Source organism: Hydra viridissima, unplaced genomic scaffold (genome assembly GCF_058129835.1).
Source record: "Hydra viridissima isolate aposymbiotic clone 2 unplaced genomic scaffold, HvirCarnegie_v1 scaffold_8, whole genome shotgun sequence".
NCBI lineage: Eukaryota > Metazoa > Cnidaria > Hydrozoa > Anthoathecata > Hydridae > Hydra > Hydra viridissima.
The window spans coordinates 7,537,813-7,553,581 of NW_028324307.1; the positions used below are offsets into that span (position 1 = coordinate 7,537,813).

The window sequence follows — 15,769 nt, forward strand, 5'->3', positions numbered from 1 at the left end:
ATTTTGCTGTAATTCATTGAAATATACATTTCTTTAGACATGAAACACTTAAAACTGATTATGAAAACCCCTTATTTCTCAGACAGACAATAATTCGGCAAAAAGACTTGTGGTGACAACATTTGTTCTTGATTGAAAACATTTATATTGTAACTATAATTTGTTGTATTAAATTTGTAATATTGTCAATTTGAAGCAAGTATTTAAATGTGAAGAGTGTAAAAATAATTACCAATGCTGCACATTTTTTCACAAAAATATCCACCAGCTGTGTTCACACAAATTCCATCATTCAATACACACAGCATGCTTCCATTAGCACACTCGTCAATATCTAAACATAAAACTAAAAATTAAAAAAAAACTGTTTACAAGCAATACTTCTGTAATCTCATACAATATTGTTCACAACAAAGATCTGACAGAAGAAAAGAAAATATAAAATTTGAAATAAGAGGAAGCTATATTTAAAGCTATACTTTTATTAACGAACAAAAATTATTTTTAGTTTTGCCATCGTCAGCAAAAGATTAAAATGATTTATTCAAAACTGTTAACAGTATTATACAAAGACTGTTATTCTAAGGACAAAAAGTGTTATTGTTTGCACAATTATCAATATGTTGAAAGAGAAAAACTTTAACAACTTTTTGATTTCTTAGATTTTACAATATAAGTATTGAGGACCATTAAAAGAAAAGATAGACAGCCTCTACTTTTGTTTTTACATAAAGGTGTTGTTTGGTAATTCATGCTAATACATTTCAATAAAATAGAGATTTCATTGAAATGTATTAGCATGAATTACCAAAATTAAAAGTTACTAAAATAGGAACTTTTAAATTAGAGTAAAGAAGTTTTATGTGAAATTCTTATCAATGCTCAAAAATATCAACAACATTTTAATAATTTTGAATTTTCCACAAATATTTAGATTTGAGAATAATTGACAACAATAATTGAAGATTTTTTTTACAAATGGAAAATCAAATTAAAAATTTTTTTTTTTTAATCGACTTACATGTGCAGTTTCTTTTTCTGATATTTTTTTCAGGACAAAGTTGCAACAATCTCATGTTTGTATTGAACAGTTGCTCAAAAAATATGATAACTTAGGAAAATCTTGACTAGAAGATTCTCTTATGCATTATCTTGTCAAAAGATTTTAAGCAGAGTTACTGGATAACAACTCTTGAAACTTAGTCTATAGTTTGTTCACCACTTTGCTCTCTTTATGGATTTAAAATGAGATTAGCATATATATTTGAATTCTAACAATTGCAAGCCTTTGACTCACTATTCTTGAAAGCAGTGAATTCAGCCTATAAGGTTTTGATTGTCACGTGAATGATGTTATTGAAAAACTGTTGATAATTGCCATTTTTTTGTTTCCTTATTGCAACTATGATCCATTTAGTGATTTCCTATTACTTCTGTTCTTTTCTGTTAATGTTTCTGCAAAGAAACAAGAACTTAGTTTGAGAAACTCCAACTGTGATAAAAAAGTACACAAATGTGAAGCTTAAGTTGCAATGCTGAAAATTTAACTACAAATCAAACATGCATTCATGATGTGAACTTTTCTGGCATTAAAAAGAGTGTTACAGGCTATGAGCAGAATGGCTTGACAAAAAAAAAAAAGAGGAAAAAATAATTTACACTGAGTATGAACCTACGCTATGAAGTGAATCTTAAGGGGAAACTTAACAGTTGCTCATTTGTGTACATATGAGCAAATGAAAACAGGTCTTTTTGAAAAGAACCAAACTAAAGAATGTTGCAGAAGAAGATCTGTTAACATTTATGGAAAGATTTGTCCTTTGTAACTTTCTATTACATCAAAAAATCTGTTCAGTCATTTCTTAAATGTTCTTTTAATAGCATAGTGCATAATCTGCAATGTGGTAAGTTTTTTCATTACTCTATAGAAAAGAACCTTTATCATATTATTATATACTGCGGCTTCATATATGTTTCACTGTTATATAAGTTTTATATATTTAGTTCATTTATTTTGAGTCAGCTGTAAATAAATTTAAAATATATTGCTTTTTGGATTTATGTCAAATCAAAATATATTCAAAAAAATCAATAAAGAAAATATTCAATTTATCATCTTTGAATAAAAAAATTGTTCTTTGATAATAATGAAGTGTAATGTTATTGCTATATTGCAATTAATACTATTGCTATATTGCAATGTTTCTAGCATTAAAGTATGAATAACATGAGACAGATTACTTTGATAAGAATTTCATACTTTAATGCTAGCAATAGCATTAATTGTTATTGTAAAGTGTTTAAATATTTATAATATTGTTTATCATATTGAAAGCCACTTCTACATCCACAGATAAAATACTTGCTCTTACAATAGTTATAATAACCAATAGTAATAATAATGACAATAACAAAAACAAAGCAAATAATAGTAACAATAACAATATAAATAATGACAATGATGATGATAATTGATCAGTAAATATATATATATATATTTATACATTAAAAATATATTTAAATATATGTAGATATGATGTAAAAAAAATATTGACCAAAACAACTGCTTTCTACAAGCATCTGACTGCTTTTACATGAGTATTCATAACTACCAATAGTGTTTACACATTTATTGTTTTCCCAAGGGCACAACTATTACTTGCACATTCATCAATATCTGAAGAAAACATTTAATTTTTAACATAGAAACATCCCTATATTGAAAAGTAGAAGACAGAAAAACTATACTTTGGTTACTTTTTACTACTTTTGATTTTTGTGCAAAAAAACCAGGCATAAATATCATAAATAAAAACATAGCTTCTGAAGGTCATATTCTTAAATAACCTTATATCACTTTTTTATGCAAACTTAACATTATGCGTACTCAGCTTTACCCTTCAGTGACCATAAGGACTTATGAACTTCAGCAAGCTTATGAGGACAAAATGGTAGAGGACAGATTATACTTTAAAAAATCAAATAAAAAAAACAAAAAAACACATGAAATAAAAATAATAACTATCAGAAAAAAAAAACGAAAGTTTGATAATTTATCAAAACTGAGAGAAAAAAATTAAAACATTGAATTAAAAAAAAAAACATTTTGCCTAAACAACTGCTATTCTCATTCAAGTACATCCAACCACTTTTGCAAGAGCATTCAAAACTACCAACAGTGTTTATACACAAACTGTTATTCCAAGGACAAAAAGAAATATTGCCAGTGCACTCATCAATATCTGAAAAGTAAAAGACTTTAAAGACATTTTAGGTTTTAAATATTTATTGTTAAATAAAAAATATAACACAAGCATAGCAACATCATGTTTCACTTTTAAATGTAAAGCTGTTTTTAAGCTAATCACATTGCACTGATGAGTTGTCGTTGTTTTTTGTAATGGTATTAATGTGAAATAAACTATCAAAATTCTGTAATACTTTTTTAAAAATTCTCTAAACTTTTAAAGTTTTAATAAAGGAACCCAGAAAAAAACTATGAAACACCAAAACCAGGCATAAATACTTTATTGGAACATAATCTCATATGTTGCATTCTAGAAACTTTTAGAAAATTCTCCTTATTACAGCTATTTTTTTTTTTACAAAAGTTAATGCTCTTCACATAATCAAGAAATAAGCTTAACACATAATACAATTCTATATTATCACTTAGAAACAAAAAAGTTATTTTTAAAGTAATGAAACAAAGTATGAAACATAATGCATTACAATCATCAAACCTCAAAAAAACTATCCTCTATAGTTCAAAATATTCATTAAAAAAAAAAATACTCAAGGCATTATTTAAGCATTTACAATTAGCTGATAACAATACAACACACAAGAAAAAGGCTAAAATTCAATAACTGTAAATGAAATAAAACTTCCATTGACTATAGGCAATACCTTTCCATAAACATTGTGAGAAGAAATGACACACTATCCCTGACTAAGCTAAGATATTTGATAGCAAAGAGATCTTAATCTAGTTAAACTGCAAAAATCTTTTGAAAAACATTTAACCTTGGCATTTTGAAGTTTCCTTGTCATATTGAAAGCCGTTTCTACATCCACAGATAAAATAATTGCTCTTTTCATCTATACAAATTTCACTTGAACTTGAGTTGCTACTGTCTGGAAAATAACCTTTGAAAGTAAAATATGATGATGAAATAATATTTAAATCAGCATGTGCACTTATGCTCTACAAACCAATGTCATGATGAAATAATATTTAAACTGTTCATTTGACAAGAGCATTCATGAAGAGCACAAACCTCAGTTTTCTCAACAAAATTTACTTAGTTTAAAAAAAGTCAACCTTCAACTTTCTCAAATATACAAGATTTGGCTGAGATTTTACTCAACCAAAACTTATCAACACTAACTTTACCTATTCTCATAGAAGCAAACCAATCGTTTGTGAGTGGCTTCAAAGGATTCGTTTCACTTCCAAGCAGCTGAACTCCAATTGATAAGCTATCAGCATTAATATTTTCCCAAAAAACTGTCTCCATGTAATACCTGTGGTTTGCTCGCAGAAAGATTGGTTTAGGTACTTGCCTATAAGATATTGAATAGAACAAAGTATAACATTTTTAAAAGCTTTCTGTTGCAGAGAAAAATGATCATAAAATAAACTTAATAGATAATAACAAAACATAGATAATATTAAAATACAGATCTGAAAGTTTTATCTTTAGTATACAACTTTAATGCAACAAGAGAAGCATGCTTAACATTATAATTTTAAATACTCTTTAAAACAGCAACCTTGACAAACTGCTTTATTTACAATCAAGCATCTTTAAAGCAACCAGAAAGCTCTTGATAAAATAATCAAAACAAAGTTCTATGACTTACTGTGCCCATTCCAAGTACAAAACAGGACTCTCCTGACTTATTATCATACTTTTGTTTGCAGGATCCTCGTTAGAACTTAAATAAAACCAGCAGTAGTCATCACAGGCGCTGTAAAATGAGTAATTACCAGTCATTAACGGTTGAAACCAACCTCGGACTCTTTGAACATAATGATCATCAATGTTTATTGGTGCATCAAACACATCAAGAAAACCATAAGTATCAGGACTTTTTGGAAACTTTGTCATGTTTGTAGGATTTGGAAACTTGCCTTCTCCCAAATAAAACTCTCGCAGCAGCATACGATTGTCTATGAAAAGTTTGCAAAGATCACAATGAAAGAGAAAAAGAAGAGATGCTATAAGAAAACAGAGTGTTCTTATAAAATACTTAAAACATTCTTTTTTTTATAAATTTGTAGATATGTTACCTTGATCAACACCTTCGATGCACAAATTCCTGATGGTTCCAGTAAGGGGATTTAACCATGGATCAGATGCATATAGGGTCACATTTGAAAACTCTCTAGGATCTGTATTGATAGCAGAAAATACATTCACTCCATCCACTAAAACACTATAACTACACGTGCTATTCTCCAAGCATTTTTGAGAAACTTTTATTGTGAGCCATGAGCCTAGCACTACACTGTTACTTCCACTAAAACAATTGATTGCTCCAACAGAGTCAGTGCAAAGTATTACATATCCATTTATTATATGAACAATCAAGATAATGCTGCCATTTGCATATTGACCTTCTTGTAATAATTGAACTACATTCATATTTCCGTTAATGAACTCCATAGGTTTTACTTGAAACACTATTTCATACTCTTTCCTAAGAAGCTTAAATATAGCAATAGGATTGTTCTTGTGCAAAATCATTTCTTGCTTTGCAGAAAAAGAACCTAGATGAAAACAGGTGGATTTACTTTTATTTTACTAAGAAATCCCAGAATGAAAAGTATAAAACACATGATGAAAATAACTTAAAAATCTATTTGCCTGAAATATTTTCAGAGCACCATACTGTAAAATTTTTGGTTTGTTTCTAAACATAATTGATATTCAAAAAATGCATTACAATTTCATATATCAAATTGAAAAAATTGACATTCTAATCCCTACACTATTAAGTTTTTAATCTTTGTAATTTAAACAAAAAAACTGCTTTTTACTCTTGCAAAACTGAATTTAACACAAAAATTTTCTAAAGCATTTTTTAATAGTAAATAAATTTTAGCAAGTAATTTTTAGAAATCTAATCATTTTGGAAACATGCAGTCAAGAAAAAAACATCCAAAGTGAATTAATTTAAGAAAACTGGAGTTATTTTTGCTTGTTATACTGTTCATTGTTATTATTCTTAAATTACAAAATTTCATTAAAATAAATTTGTAAAGACTTTTGCAGGCAAAACTTTTGTTTAAAAGAATATTATGACATGTTCTTGATGCTAAGAACTTGTCAAATTATTGACTTCTTACAAAAAGTTTTATATTTGTTGGAAATTTACTTGAAATAGGAGCTATCCATTCTTAACATATCAAAAAGTAATCACTGTGCAGATTTTGAGGTAACAATTATGAAATAAAATTGGAAGTTATTTTCTTTGTGTTTAGAGAAAAGTTCATCAAAATAGGTTATATGACCATGAAGTAAAAATAATTTTTGAACTGTAATGATTAAAAAACACATTGGAAAATGTTTGGCATTAAACACAACTTGTTACCTATTTTCATATTTTGTACAATATATTTTGACAAATTTTGAGTGTTTGCATTGTTAGGACAAACATTACCTTTGTCTCTTTATTCTCTTAATGCTTTCAGAACTGAACACCAGGTTTCTCAAATTTAATGATTTTGATGGGTTATGCATGAGAATAGGGATAGTGCCCTTTGAACCAAAAATGCCATCTGCACAGGGTGAAAGTAAACACATTATTTTAACAGAAATGCAGTTTTTAATTGCAAATATCATGTAAGCGAAAATAAATTGACCTTAAAGTTGTTGAAACAACTCTTTTTCTTTTTACTTTTTTTTTTTTTTTACATGCTTTAAAATGCTAGTTATAAAAATGCTTAGCAATCCTGACTTACTGGCAGTATCCATGTGAAAATGGATATATAACTTATCCCAATTTTTACAGGTAGATCAAATTTTATGCAAATATCTTGACATTTAATAATTAAAGAAAGTTACATGATAGACACAAGGTATAAGGACTTTCAATTAGCAGATAACTCCAAATATTTCTCCAAGGTTGCCAGACTACACTTTAGTAAAGAATTTCTTACAGACTTTTTATATTTAGCTACAAGATAATATGCCTGATGGTTTGTTAAACAAAATTATAGTAGAGCTTTCTAACTACAGCTTTCAAAAGTTAGTTATCTAAGTATATAAATATGTCATTGAGGGATCTAAACCATGAAAAACATTTATTTTTACAAGTTTATTTTCATAAAAATTATCCAAACACATACAAGGTTTTTTGTAACTCTAAAGAATAAAAGAGTATTTTCAAGTTATTAATAAGTTTCAGCAACGAAAAACAACTTATTTTCTAAAGATATTTGTTTTTGTAGGTTAGGCATACTCTTGATATCTGATTGACTTTTTGTAACTTCCATCCAGAATGATGAAAGTCCTAATGCGCAGTTTAGACTGCGTGTTTACTGAACAGCTCTAGAGGCATATTTCTAATGCAAATTAAGTCTTTCTGATGAATGACAGCATGGACTTTAGTAATCACACTTCCATTCGAAATTACAACATAAGATTTCCTTTAATAACACAAATGAATGAATAATATAATTAAAAAATGGTTTGGCAATTAAAAAAAGCTATATTAACTTATTTAAAGAATAAAAAAAAGAAAAACAAAATTCAGTAAAATCTTAGTAATATATAAATCATACGAAAAGGAAGAAAACATAAATTTTTAAGGTTCTACTTTTTCTGCAGTTGATTGTTGATATAAGATCTCAGAAAACATAGGTTGTTAAGTGAATTATCTCCTATCCTAGACCGAATTCTGGTGCAGATTAATCCAGCTACCGAAAAAGCTCTCTCTGATTCTACACTGGTTGGTTGAATACTTAGCAAATAATTATATATTAAAGTTAAGTATTTTCCCCTTATGCCATTTGTCTCAAAAAATGGCATTTCTTTTTTTATTGAGCGTGTGAGATCTTTTTTATTTCGGTCGATTCCACTCTCAGGTAATCTGGTGCAAATTTTTTTTGATATTGGTATCTCCAACTTTTCTTTTAAAGTCAGAGAAATTTCATTTTTTTGATCAACTTCATCATCATCAACATTGAATATTATATTTGTGTCTATAATATTGTTGGCTGAAGTAGATGTTATTGCTTAAGGTGCAGCTTCATAATGCAAGTTGGCCACACCCAGACGTTGTATCTGTGAAATGATAACTTTTGCGATTGCAGCTTTGGTAATGATGAGAAATAATTCATAATCTCTATAGGTTTCATCATCGCTCGGATTTTCATTGGAGTCTGCATCGTGTAAATATTGCAAAACACTTGAAATTTCTGTTCGTCTTTCAAGAATACGTACTTTTAAAGCGGCTTTCAGTTCATAGCTTAATGAACATGGATGGCCAATTATTGATTTCATCATAAATTGAATAGCAGCATCTGCAGATAATAAAGTTGCATCTTGTCTGCAGATTGCTTCAAGTGTAAGCTTAATAGGAAGTAAAACTGAAAAGATATTTGACAACATTTCAAACTCTGCATCTGAAAAAAAAATAGGTGATTTTAAATTTATTAGACTCTTTTTGATGCAATTTTTTAATTTGACAAAACGTTCTAACATAGACACCAAACTATTCCATCGTGTTTTTGAGTCTAAAACCAGAGACAATTCTTTCCCAAACTCTTCTTTTACATATTTTTGTAGGACTTTGTCATTTTTTGTAGGCGAAGAACGAAATATTTTGACCACTTTTCGAACCACTCTTCATCAATTAATTCATCATCATCAGTGGAATTCTGCTCTTTTTCAAATCTGGGTGTAGGAACTGATGTAATGTTGGAATTTTCTTCATTATACAGACTATACTCATTATTAGGTTTTTTATAGAGTACGCCGATAACAGCCAACTGAATTTCATGCGCTAAACATAGCTGCTGATGTGCTTCAATTAACCTGCCTACCTTTGTCATAACTGCAGCGCCATCAGTGGTAATACCTTCAATATTCTTGATCGAAAGCTTAAAATCACTTAACCTATCGTTGACAAGCTCAACACATTTTTCTGCATGAATTGTTCCAAAAGCATGAATTAATCCTAGATTCCAAAGTTCTTTGTCAGAGTGGACATTAATATTTATGTAATGTCTATTTCTTATCGATGTCCATTCATCGAAAGTTAGAGAAAATCTGTTTCCATTTGCAATTCTGCTTAATAATTCTTTAATTACTTCGTCTCGTATATTTTTACTATAATTCAATACCATTTTGTGAATTGTTTTGTGATCCTTTGGTATGTTAGAAAAGCCTCTGGCTGTTAAGCCTTTTCTGATATCATATGATGTGCAAACAATGTTGAATGATAAACCATCACACGCAGTCATCCTAGCTAAAATCGCTGGCAATGAATCATCCATTTTATCACTTTTAAAAAAGTTGTTTATAGTTACTGAAGGTTTCGATGTCTGCAAAGTTTCTGAAGAACCTAAAACAGTGGGGCTACCTACATCTCTTTTTAACAAATTGACTTAATGAATTGTTTTTAAATGAGTATGAAGATCGCTTGTAGAACCTCCATGTGTTTTTATTATTTTCTTACACAATTTGCATTTAGCACACTGTCCTGCTTTTTCTCTTACAAAATGAAACCATGGTGAATTTTTATCATTTGCTTTGGAATTTTCCTCAAAGTCTTGAATATTCATATCCGTATAAAATACAAATTTTCAAAAAGGTAATAAAATGTATAATTTATAATGTATAATTTAACTTACCGTTTGGAATTTTATATAATATTTTAATTTAACTAAAAGTAACCAATATCTTATATGATATTAGTATATATATACCCACATTTACTTTTGTACGATGAATTTTGTTTCCATTAATAAGATCAATTAAAATTTTAAACTTTTTGAGCTTCCGAATGGTGAAATTATTTCGAATACCGAAATAGCGGTATTCGACTTTTTTAATACCGGTATTTCGGCAACTATAAATTGTTCCAAATACCGGGATCCCGGTATCCGGGATCCCGGTATTCCCAACCCTAACTGTACCTATATATGGTACATTCATTGTTGACTTGGCTATTCATTTATCGGAGAATCAAAATGCACCATATAGCAGTTAAACTATATATTTTTAAAGCCATATAGTTACACGAATTGCATGTACATTCGAGGAATGAAAAATTCATTTATATAATCAAACCATGGTATTTAACATGCCATATTAAAAAAGCAATAATAATTTAAAACAAGAACCTTTACTGATACTCTAGTCAGAAAGAAAATTCGTTTGTCTAAAGAAAACCAAGGCGCATGCTGTTAAACAAAAGTATGATCTGACCAAATATTTAAAAAAAGAAAAACAACTTGGTAAGGAATAAAAACACAAAGGTAAAACAGGTTATTCGCGTTTTGTTTTTGACAAATTTGATGATAACTTTAAAGAAATCTTGTAAACTTAAAGAGAAATTCTCGTAAACCTTTGGCATTCAAAAAGTGGCTTGTAAATGGCTGTAATATATTCAAACAACTTTTTTTGATTAAAAAGAGTTTCATTAGTTTTATTACTAGATTTTACAATTTTTTTTACATAATAAAACATTTAAAAAAACATTTTAAGCCATTTATACATTTAGATACAGCATTATTTAACATACAACTAAAATGTTATTCTTTTATAAGACCACAAAGGTTGGGTTGCATCTTTTTCTTTTATAAGACCACAAAGGTCGGGTTGCATCTTTTTCTTTTATAAGACCACAAAGGTTGGGTTGCATCGACCTTTTACAAGTGTTATTATAAAATTTAAATATAACATATTTATTCATACATATTCTGAGCCAGATTTTTCTACTTTAATTTTGTTATTAACATGTAGTTATATCTATATCAGTTTTTTTTGCAACTTATAAAATACTACTCTGACTATCAATGCGCTCCCAACTTCCTTAATGTTTGTTTTTTCTAGATGAGATAGCAGACTCTCAATTTTTCAATTTTTTCGGCATAAAAGTATTGCCTAATCATACATTCACAATCTCATCAAACTCTCTTAACGTGCCAATGAAGGGAAAGTAAGGAAGAATGAATGGTTCTAAGTAAATCCTTTAAGAATGTATATAGATAGAACAAATAAAAATTATTTTACACAAATCTAGGAGTTTTTTTGACATAAATATTTGACATTTTTTGTTTTAATCTTTTAATTTAAAAATTTTAGAAATGGCAAAATATGCTTCACCATAATATCTTTAGCCGTAAGGCCGGTAAAAAAAAAAAAGTTTTTTGCGGTGAGTATGAGGAGTCTTAAATGATCCTAAGACATACTTAAAAGAAGCTTCAATCATTGTTATGAATATTTTATCCAGTTTCCCAATTTTTATTATTATTACTATTATTATTATTAATATTATCATTATTAATATTATTATTATTATTTTTGTTATTATTATTATTATTATTACTTTTATTATTATTATTATTACTATTATTATTATTATTTTTGTTATTATTATTATTATTACTATTATTATTATTATTATTTTTATTATTATTATTATTATTATTATTTTTACTATTATTATTACTGTTATTATAATTATTATTATTATTATTACTATTATTATTACTATTATTATTACTATTATTATTACTATTATTATTACTATCATTATTATTTTTATTATTATTATTGTTATTATGATTATCATCATAATCATTATTATTATTATTATTATTATTATTATTATTATTATTATTATTATTATTATTATTATTTTTACTATTATTATTACTGTTATTATAATTATTATTATTATTATTACTATTATTATTACTATTATTATTACTATTATTATTACTATTATTATTACTATTATTATTACTATTATTATTACTATTATTATTACTATTATTATTACTATTATTATTACTATTATTATTACTATTATTATTACTATTATTATTACTATTATTATTACTATTATTATTACTATTATTATTACTATTATTATTACTATTATTATTACTATTATTATTACTATTATTATTACTGTTATTATTACTATTATTATTACTATTATTATTATTTTTATTATTATTATTGTTATTATTATTATCATCATTATCATTATTATTATTATCATTATTATTATTATTTTTATTATTATTATTATCATTATAATAATAATAATTATTATTATTATTGTTATTATTATTATCATTATTATTATTATTGTTATTATTTTTATTATTATTATTATTGTTACTATTATTATTATTATTATTATTATTATTATTATTATTATTATTATTATTTTTATTATTATATTTGTTATTATTATTATTATTAGTTGATATTTCTGATATTAAGAACATGTTTACAGATAACTTGAAAATCTTTGTAATCGATAACAAATTAATCATGCATATTTTTAGTTAAAACATTGCACTGCAGCTTTTAAGCTTTTAATCTTTCATTTAAAACTTTAAACCATACTTTTGTCAAGTGACTTTCAAGCACTTTGCTCAATTGATCAAATTTAAATGCTTTGCTGATTAATCAAGTTCGGAATAGAGACTTTTTTTAACAATTTTTTAGTCGCAACTTGATTCAGAGTTGATGCTAGCTTTTTTATGTTTAATGTTTTATAGATGTACAGGATCTTTCGCTGTTAAACATGATCCTCCATTACTCATGATCTCCCTTAAACATGGTTCTCCAATAAAAAGTTAAGCGTTTATCTTTTTGATAATAAGGTGTGTTGTTGTTGCTGATGAAATTACGAAAAAAGTTTAAAACGCGGGTTTTATCGCAGGGAATAATTCCCCAAATAATACTTGGTGGGGCAGGCTTTTTTTTAAACCTTTATATCGCTGCTAGAGCTTAAAACTACTGCTCTTCCTTAAGGCCCACATTAAACTATAATATTTTGGACTGATCTGGTCTTCTTCAATTATTCACGCAAGAGTCTATAGCAACACAAAATTTCTTATATATTTGAGGATATGTTTTTAAGTAGTTATAAATTAAATATTTACTTAATATTCTTTCTCCCTTTAAACTTTTGAAACAACTTATTTTTTTTCTTCAAGACGTTTCGAAAGTTTTGTAAGAATCTCAGTATAATTTACACCAGGTTGTTCAACAATATCTGGTATTCGGGTTTGAACCGAGACTCTTTAATCTAACTTTACTTTTTCTGAACTTTTACTTGCACAGAACACTTAGTGCAACCATTTCAGTTTTTATTATTTAAAGAAGCAATTTAAATTTCCTATTCTTTCATGGTCTCTTTGTCCTATGTAAAAGTAAAAGAGGAGACCTCCCCAGTCCCAAATTTTACCCTACACAACACTTCTTCCCAACATGAAATACGTATAATAGAAACATTTTATGATTGCAAAAAATTGAGATTACATGAATCGTTTAAAAGGCACGGATTTTTATAGTTATGGAAAATTTTTTAAAAGTGTGCTTTTTTGGCATGCCTTGACCATATTTTTCAGAGTAGTAGAATGCTTTTAAAACATCAAAAAGAAAATAATTGGTCATTACTTTATTTTTTTAAAAATATTACGAAACAAATTATCTTTCAAAGCATATACGATTGGGTTTACCAATGTGGATGCTTTAGCGAGCAAAGAAGCTATTTCAAGCAACCATATCGGTAAACGAAGAGATGTAAAAGCTGATAAGACTCCAACAATCGCATACGGCGTCCAGCAAATAGTGAACGACAAAACCATAAATATTAAAGATGAAACCGCCCTTTTTTCTTTCTGTTTGAATTTTCTGGTTTCCATGTTTTCTCCTCCGTAAGTACGAGCAAAGTAACTGAACTTTTTACGGATTACACTCGCTGTAAACAAACACGAAGTTAAAACCACAACGTTCGGGATGATAAAGCAAAATACTACTAATAATACTAAATAGACTTTGTTAGAAGTTGTTACAGGAAACCAGTTTACTAGGCAACGAGAATGAGTTGCTTCCAATGCGTATGAAGAAAAACCCATTAGTGGTAAGACGGACCAAAAGAATGCATATATCCATGAAAAAGGTCCAAGTTTTTTGAACAAAGTTTTGTATTTGACACGATTAGTCAAAAATGGTGCATAAAGGAGAACCATTCTAGATAGAGCAACGCTTGATAACAAACTGATTGTTGTGAATGCTGAAAATGAAATAAAGAAGGCGGATATTTTGCATAATGTTGAACCATTTTTTAAACTCTTATGAAAAAAAAGTGTTGGTAAACATCCAGCGATGCTCTGCAGCAGATCATTAAACACCAAATTCAAACATAAAATAACGTAGTTATTTTTGTGCTTTCTTTTGAGGAGGCAAAAAGCGGCGGATGTATTGAGCAACACCGTAAAAAAAACAACACAAGACATTATAATTTTGAAAACGACCATTTCAAAATAATTTTCTTTTGTTAAAATGTTTTCCTCGTAAGCTTTTATTCTTCGTTATAGCACGTAGGAATAATTGAGTATAAAATGTGGTATGAAACTTCGAACTTGAATATGAAACTTAAAACCTCTTGGCATAGACAGAATATCGCGTAAAAGAAATCGTAGGTTCTCAGTATTTCGAATAAATAAACCCAATTCTCTGAGTGAATTACTACATTTTATAAATACATTTCTAAAAAGATGCAGGAATGCAGGTGAAAATTACTTTTCTTTTATTCTTTAAAACTTGTTTGTTTTTTTCTGCTTTGTTTTTCTGTCTTTTTTTCCCTTTTTTTTATTAAAAAATATGATTGTTTTTAAATCCATAGACGAAAGTCGGGTGTGCAACAGATTTGACAAATAACCTAAAGCTTGTTCTTGTTTGTTATTGTTTTTTATTATGGTTTGTGTGTCCTTATTTTAGAAGATGGTATTTAAAATCATGAGTTTGCATAGTAATATAAGACGTGAGAGAAAAAAACATTTACTTTCAAAACTAAAAGAGTATTTTTATTTGTTTTTTATACACGGGCTGGGCCTATTATACTGAAAAAGTGATTATGCTTATAAATAGATTCGTTTTAGCGTCAGCGCGAAAATTTGTCCTTTTTATTTAGTAAAGAGTTTCGTTTTCTAGGTTTTTGGAAACATTTTTTTAAAAAAAAAAAACTTTTTCAAATGTTCGCCCAAATCTAATTCCGAATGAATTGATATGGTGCTTGACATCTATAAATCAATGGGTTAAAACTTAAAATTTTTTTTTACACTTTTTACTAGGGGATCAAATGATTTTTAATCATTGAAAAGACCTTAAAATATACGTCATTTGTTATATCTGAAGAAAAAAAAGTTGTCTCATTAGTATAGACGATTGGTATGTCGTGGTCTTTTATGAAGTTAATAAAGCAACTTTGATCTTTGCCTCCTCTTCTACCTCCTCTTTAGTAGCCTAACTAATTAACGATTACTCTTCAACTCTTTACATAAATTTTCAGTTCCAAAACTTCACCTACCTAAGCATTTTTTACCTGGATTATCTAAGCCCTCTGACGAATCCGGAATTAGAGAGGCTAGGATTTTATAGCTGCTTTAATGGTGAAGGGAAAGAGTCAAAATAAAAGCAAGAACAACAACATAAAAAGTAATAATAATCGATAAAAATTTGATAATTCAAAAAATTACTAAGCGCAAAAACATGTTTACATCATT

The 15,769-nt window shown here is 27.5% G+C and overlaps 4 protein-coding genes across 4 annotated transcripts in view; all 4 read right to left on the reverse strand.

The window, feature by feature from the left end:
- Positions 1-5,918, reverse strand: part of LOC149884816 (uncharacterized) — a 38,431-nt gene extending 32,513 nt beyond the window's left edge. Inside the window, exons 1-7 of the mRNA XM_090095764.1 lie at positions 5,874-5,918; positions 5,297-5,776; positions 4,867-5,176; positions 4,397-4,566; positions 4,027-4,149; positions 3,111-3,242; positions 233-334 (exon numbers count right to left, since the gene is read on the reverse strand). Of these exons, the coding sequence (XP_089951890.1) occupies positions 233-334; positions 3,111-3,242; positions 4,027-4,149; positions 4,397-4,566; positions 4,867-5,176; positions 5,297-5,753 (1,294 nt within the window). The 5' untranslated portion in view covers positions 5,754-5,776; positions 5,874-5,918. The remainder of the gene's footprint in view (positions 1-232; positions 335-3,110; positions 3,243-4,026; positions 4,150-4,396; positions 4,567-4,866; positions 5,177-5,296; positions 5,777-5,873) is intronic.
- A 1,393-nt stretch (positions 5,919-7,311) lies between these two features.
- On the reverse strand, positions 7,312-9,822 carry LOC149884817 (uncharacterized). Its single transcript, XM_090095805.1, has 2 exons — positions 7,828-9,822; positions 7,312-7,657 (listed from the first exon to the last, which is right to left on the reverse strand). The coding sequence occupies exon 1, from the start codon at positions 9,506-9,508 to the stop codon at positions 8,783-8,785; it is 726 nt and encodes a 241-aa protein (XP_089951931.1). The 5' UTR covers positions 9,509-9,822; the 3' UTR covers positions 7,312-7,657; positions 7,828-8,782.
- On the reverse strand, positions 8,039-8,843 carry LOC149884818 (uncharacterized). The gene has a single exon (XM_090095810.1). It carries the CDS (start codon positions 8,712-8,714, stop codon positions 8,247-8,249), a length of 468 nt encoding a protein of 155 aa, XP_089951936.1. The 5' UTR covers positions 8,715-8,843; the 3' UTR covers positions 8,039-8,246.
- Positions 9,823-13,654: 3,832 nt separating the features above from the next.
- On the reverse strand, positions 13,655-14,623 carry LOC149884819 (pinopsin-like). The gene has a single exon (XM_090094568.1). The coding sequence runs from the start codon at positions 14,519-14,521 to the stop codon at positions 13,655-13,657; it is 867 nt and encodes a 288-aa protein (XP_089950694.1). The 5' UTR covers positions 14,522-14,623.
- Between the last annotated feature and the right edge of the window lie 1,146 nt (positions 14,624-15,769).